General features: G+C 53.6%; 1 protein-coding gene across 1 annotated transcript in view; it reads right to left on the bottom strand.

The window, feature by feature from the left end:
• Window positions 1–31: 31 nt before the first annotated feature.
• The window catches only part of LOC138865569 (protein DR_1172-like), a 5,455-nt gene continuing 486 nt past the window's right edge, over window positions 32–5,000 (bottom strand). The window contains exons 2-6 of the mRNA XM_070136261.1: window positions 3,684–4,478; window positions 2,793–2,894; window positions 1,440–1,565; window positions 573–896; window positions 32–139 (exon numbers count right to left, since the gene is read on the bottom strand). Coding sequence (XP_069992362.1) covers window positions 32–139; window positions 573–896; window positions 1,440–1,565; window positions 2,793–2,894; window positions 3,684–4,478 — 1,455 coding nt within the window. The remainder of the gene's footprint in view (window positions 140–572; window positions 897–1,439; window positions 1,566–2,792; window positions 2,895–3,683; window positions 4,479–5,000) is intronic.

Consider the following 5,000-nt stretch of genomic DNA (forward strand, 5'->3'; position numbering starts at 1 on the left):
GCAGCATCAGTGGCATCTGCTACTGCATCTGCTACATCATCAGTGGCATCTGCTGCTGCATCTTCTGCTGCATCTTCTGCAACGTCAGTGGCATCTGCTGCTGCATCTTCTGCAGCATCAGTGGCATCTGCTGCTGCATCTGCTACATCATCAGTGGTATCTGCTGCTGCATCTTCTGCAGCATCAGTGGCATCTGCTGCTGCATCTTCTGCAGCATCAGTGGCATCTGCTGCTGCATCTTCTGCAGCATCAGTGGCATCTGCTGCTGCATCTTCTGCAGCATCAGTGGCATCTGCTGCTGCATCTTCTGCAGCATCAGTGGCATCTGCTGCTGCATCTTCTGCAGCATCAGTGGCTTCTGCTGCTGCATCTTCTGCAGCATCAGTGGCATCTGCTGCTGCATCTTCTGCATCAGTGGCATCTGCTACTGCATCTTCTGCAGCATCAGTGGCATCTGCTGCTGCATCTTCTGCAGCATCAGTGGCATCTGCTGCTGCATCTTCTGTAGCATCAGTGGCATCTGCTGCTGCATCTTCTGCAGCATCGGTGGCATCTGCTGCTGCATCTTCTACAGCATCAGTGGCATCTGCTGCTGCATCTTCTGTAGCATCAGTGGCATCTGCTGCTGCATCTTCTGCAGCATCGGTGGCATCTGCAGCAGCAGCATCGACCTCCGCTCCTGGATCCTCCAGAGCCTCAGCGCCCACGCTCGCCACTTCCTCAGCCTCGTCCCTCAGGAGGACAACAGCCTTGGCTGCTTCATCAACGATATCTGCGTTGGCATCTTCTACTGCAGCTGCTACAGCATCTGTGGCATCTGCTTCTGCATCTTCTGCAGCATCAGTGGCATCTGCTGCTGCATCTTCTGCAGCATCAGTGGCATCTGCTGCTGCATCCTCTGCAGCATCAGTGGCATCTGCTGCTGCATCTTCTGCAGCATCAGCGGCATCTGCTGCTGCATCTTCTGCAGCATCAGTGGCATCTGCTGCTGCATCTTCTACAGCATCAGTGGCATCTGCTGCTGCATCAGTGGCATCTGCTGCTGCATCAGTGGCATCTGCTGCTGCATCTTCTGCAGCATCAGTGGCATCTGCTGCTGCATCTTCTGCAGCATCAGTGGTATCTGCTGCTGCATCTTCTACAGCATCAGTGGCATCTGCTGCTGCATCTTCTACAGCATCAGTGGCATCTGCTGCTGCATCTTCTGCAGCATCAGTGGCATCTGCTGCTGCATCTTCTACAGCATCAGTGGCATCTGCTGCTGCATCTTCTGCAGCATCAGTGGCATCTGCTGCTGCATCTTCTACAGCATCAGTGGCATCTGCTGCTGCATCCTCTGCAGCATCAGTGGCATCTGCTGCTGCATCTTCTGCAGCATCAGTGGCATCTGCATCTTCTGCAGCATCAGAGGCATCTGCTGCTGCATCAGTGGCATCTGCTGCTGCATCAGTGGCATCTGCTGCTGCATCTTCTGCAGCATCCGTGGCATCTGCTGCTGCATCATCTGCAGCATCAGTAGCATCTGCTGCTGCATCCTCTGCAGCATCAGTGGCATCTGCTGCATCCTCTGCAGCATCAGTGGCATCTGCTGCTGCATCTTCTGCAGCATCAGTGGCATCTGCTGCTGCATCTTCTGCAGCATCAGTGGCATCTGCTGCTGCATCTTCTGCAGCATCAGTGGCATCTGCTGCTGCATCTTCTGCAGCATCAGTGGCATCTGCTGCTGCATCTTCTGCAGCATCAGTGGCATCTGCTGCTGCATCTTCTGCAGCATCAGTGGCATCTGCTGCTGCATCTTCTGCAGAATCAGTGGCATCTGCTGCTGCATCTTCTGCAGCATCAGTGGCATCTGCTGCTGCATCTTCTGCAGCATCAGTGACATCTGCTGCTGCATCTTCTGTAGCATCAGTGGCATCTGCTGCTGCATCTTCTGTAGCATCAGTGGCATCTGCTGCTGCATCTGCTGCTGCATCTTCTGCAGCATCAGTGGCATCTGCTGCTGCATCAGTGGCATCTGCTGCTGCATCAGTGGCATCTGCTGCTGCATCAGTGGCATCTGCTGCTGCATCTTCTGCAGCATCAGTGGCATCTGCTGCTGCATCTTCTGCAGCATCAGTGGCATCTGCTGCTGCATCTTCTGCAGCATCAGTGGCATCTGCTGCTGCATCTTCTGCAGCATCAGTGGCATCTGCTGCTGCATCTTCTGCAGCATCAGTGGCATCTGCTGCTGCATCTTCTGCAGCATCAGTGGCATCTGCTGCTGCATCTTCTGCAGCATCAGTGGCATCTGCTGCTGCATCTTCTGCAGCATCAGTGGCATCTGCTGCTGCATCTTCTGCAGCATCAGTGGCATCTGCTGCTGCATCCTCTGCAGCATCAGTGGCATCTGCTGCTGCATCCTCTGCAGCATCAGTGGCATCTGCTGCTGCATCTTCTGCAGCATCAGTGGCATCTGCTGCTGCATCTTCTGCAGCATCAGTGGCATCTGCTGCTGCATCCTCTGCAGCATCAGTGGCATCTGCTGCTGCATCTTCTGCAGCATCAGTGGCATCTGCTGCTGCATCTTCTACAGCATCAGTGGCATCTGCTGCTGCATCTTCTGCAGCATCAGTGGCATCTGCTGCTGCATCTTCTACAGCATCAGTGGCATCTGCTGCTGCATCTTCTGCAGCATCAGTGGCATCTGCTGCTGCATCTTCTGCAGCATCAGTGGCATCTGCTGCTGCATCTTCTGCAGCATCAGTGGCATCTGCTGCTGCATCTTCTGCAGCATCAGTGGCATCTGCTGCTGCATCCTCTGCAGCATCAGTGGCATCTGCTGCTGCATCTTCTGCAGCATCAGTGGCATCTGCTGCTGCATCCTCTGCAGCATCAGTCGCATCTGCTGCTGCATCCTCTACAGCATCAGTGGCATCTGCTGCTGCATCATCTGCAGCATCAGTGGCATCTGCTGCTGCATCTTCTACAGCATCAGTGGCATCTGCTGCTGCATCTTCTGCAGCATCAGTGGCATCTGCTGCTGCATCCTCTACAGCATCAGTGGCATCTGCTGCTGCATCCTCTGCAGCATCAGTGGCATCTGCTGCTGCATCTTCTGCAGCATCAGTGGCATCTGCTGCTGCATCTTCTGCAGCATCAGTGGCATCTGCTGCTGCATCTTCTGCAGCATCAGTGGCATCTGCTGCTGCATCTTCTGCAGCATCAGAGGCATCTGCTGCTGCATCTTCTGCAGCATCAGTGGCATCTGCTGCTGCATCTTCTGCAGCATCAGTGGCATCTGCTGCTGCATCCTCTACAGCATCAGTGGCATCTGCTGCTGCATCTTCTACAGCATCAGTGGCATCTGCTGCTGCATCTTCTGCAGCATCAGTGGCATCTGCTGCTGCATCTTCAGCAGCATCAGTGGCATCTGCTGCTGCATCCTCTACAGCATCAGTGGCATCTGCTGCTGCATCCTCTGCAGCATCAGTGGCATCTGCTGCTGCATCTTCTGCAGCATCAGTGGCATCTGCTGCTGCATCTTCTGCAGCATCAGTGGCATCTGCTGCTGCATCTTCTGCAGCATCAGTGGCATCTGCTGCAGCATCCTCTGCAGCATCAGTGGCATCTGCTGCTGCATCTTCTGCAGCATCAGTGGCATCTGCTGCTGCATCTTCAGCAGCATCAGTGGCATCTGCTGCTGCATCTTCTGCAGCATCCGTGGCATCTGCTGCTGCATCTTCTGCAGCATCAGTGGCATCTGCTGCTGCATCCTCTGCAACATCAGTGGCATCTGCAGCAGCATCTTCTACAGCATCCGTGACATCTGCTGCATCTTCTGCAGCATCAGTGGCATCTGCTGCTGCATCTTCTGCAGCATCAGTGGCATCTGCTGCTGCATCTTCAGCAGCATCCGTGGCATCTGCCGCTGCATCTTCTGCAGCATCAGTGGCATCTGCTGCTACATCCTCTGCAGCATCAGTGGCATCTGCTGCTGCATCTTCTGCAGCATCCGTGACATCTGCTGCTGCATCTTCTACAGCATCAGTGGCATCTGCTGCTGCATCTGCTACATCATCGATGACATCTGCTGCTGCATCTGCTACAGCTTCAGTGGCATCAGCTGCTGCATCTGCTGCAGCGTCGTCAGCAGCACTACTAACCAAGACAGCTCCCGCAGCCGCAGCTGCTGCTCCAGCTGCAGCAGCGCCTGCGACGGCGCCGTGGGAGATGCCGGTGGCGTCCTTTTTCTTTCCCTTCCTTGGCTTGCCAGCGATTGATTCCCGCGACTGATTGACTTTGTCGCGACTTGACGACTTGCTTCGGCTGAGGCCAGGCATGCTCCGCCGGTCGAGCGAAACGGACTTTTTCATTCTTTCTCTGGTCTCTGCTATGAAGGAGCGCCGAGGAGGCCGCTCGCGGTCGAGGGAGCCCGTCTTGCCGACGCCATCCTCTCCCAGGCTCTTTCCCCGCCTCCTCGACGGAGCTATCGGCACGACCTAAGACATGCATACATCTGGTAAAGAACACATGGAACTTCCTGGAGAAATGTGCACTTAATTTATTCCTGCAATAGCCACAATCTCAATTTTCATTGATTGTAGGCTATCGCATGTTGCCAAAAATACAAAGGGTCTCGACAGACGCCGGACTCAAATTCTACCCGTCAGGCACTTCGTTACATGTAAGAGATTCCATTTGTAACAGTCTTCAGCCATTCACTGACAGTACTCTGTTGATTTTTTAAGGCAAGTATTTTCTACATCATGTATTAAAATTTGCCTTATTTCCACCTAACGTCACTAGTATTTTTGTGAATCTTGATCTCAAGACGGCTTTTTTCTGGCCTTTCTTATCCCGACAAACAATACCAAGAGAAGAATGTTGGTTTTGCCTATTCACGCCGATCATTGTCAAAGAAGTCAGGGGTGTCTTTTTCACGCAATCGTGCAGTTTCGAAAAAAAAAAATCTTGGCCCTAAGCATCTTGTGTCTCAGTAGCGTCATTCCGCAAAACCAAAG

This window comes from Penaeus vannamei, chromosome 21, assembly GCF_042767895.1.
Source record: "Penaeus vannamei isolate JL-2024 chromosome 21, ASM4276789v1, whole genome shotgun sequence".
Classification (NCBI taxonomy): domain Eukaryota; kingdom Metazoa; phylum Arthropoda; class Malacostraca; order Decapoda; family Penaeidae; genus Penaeus; species Penaeus vannamei.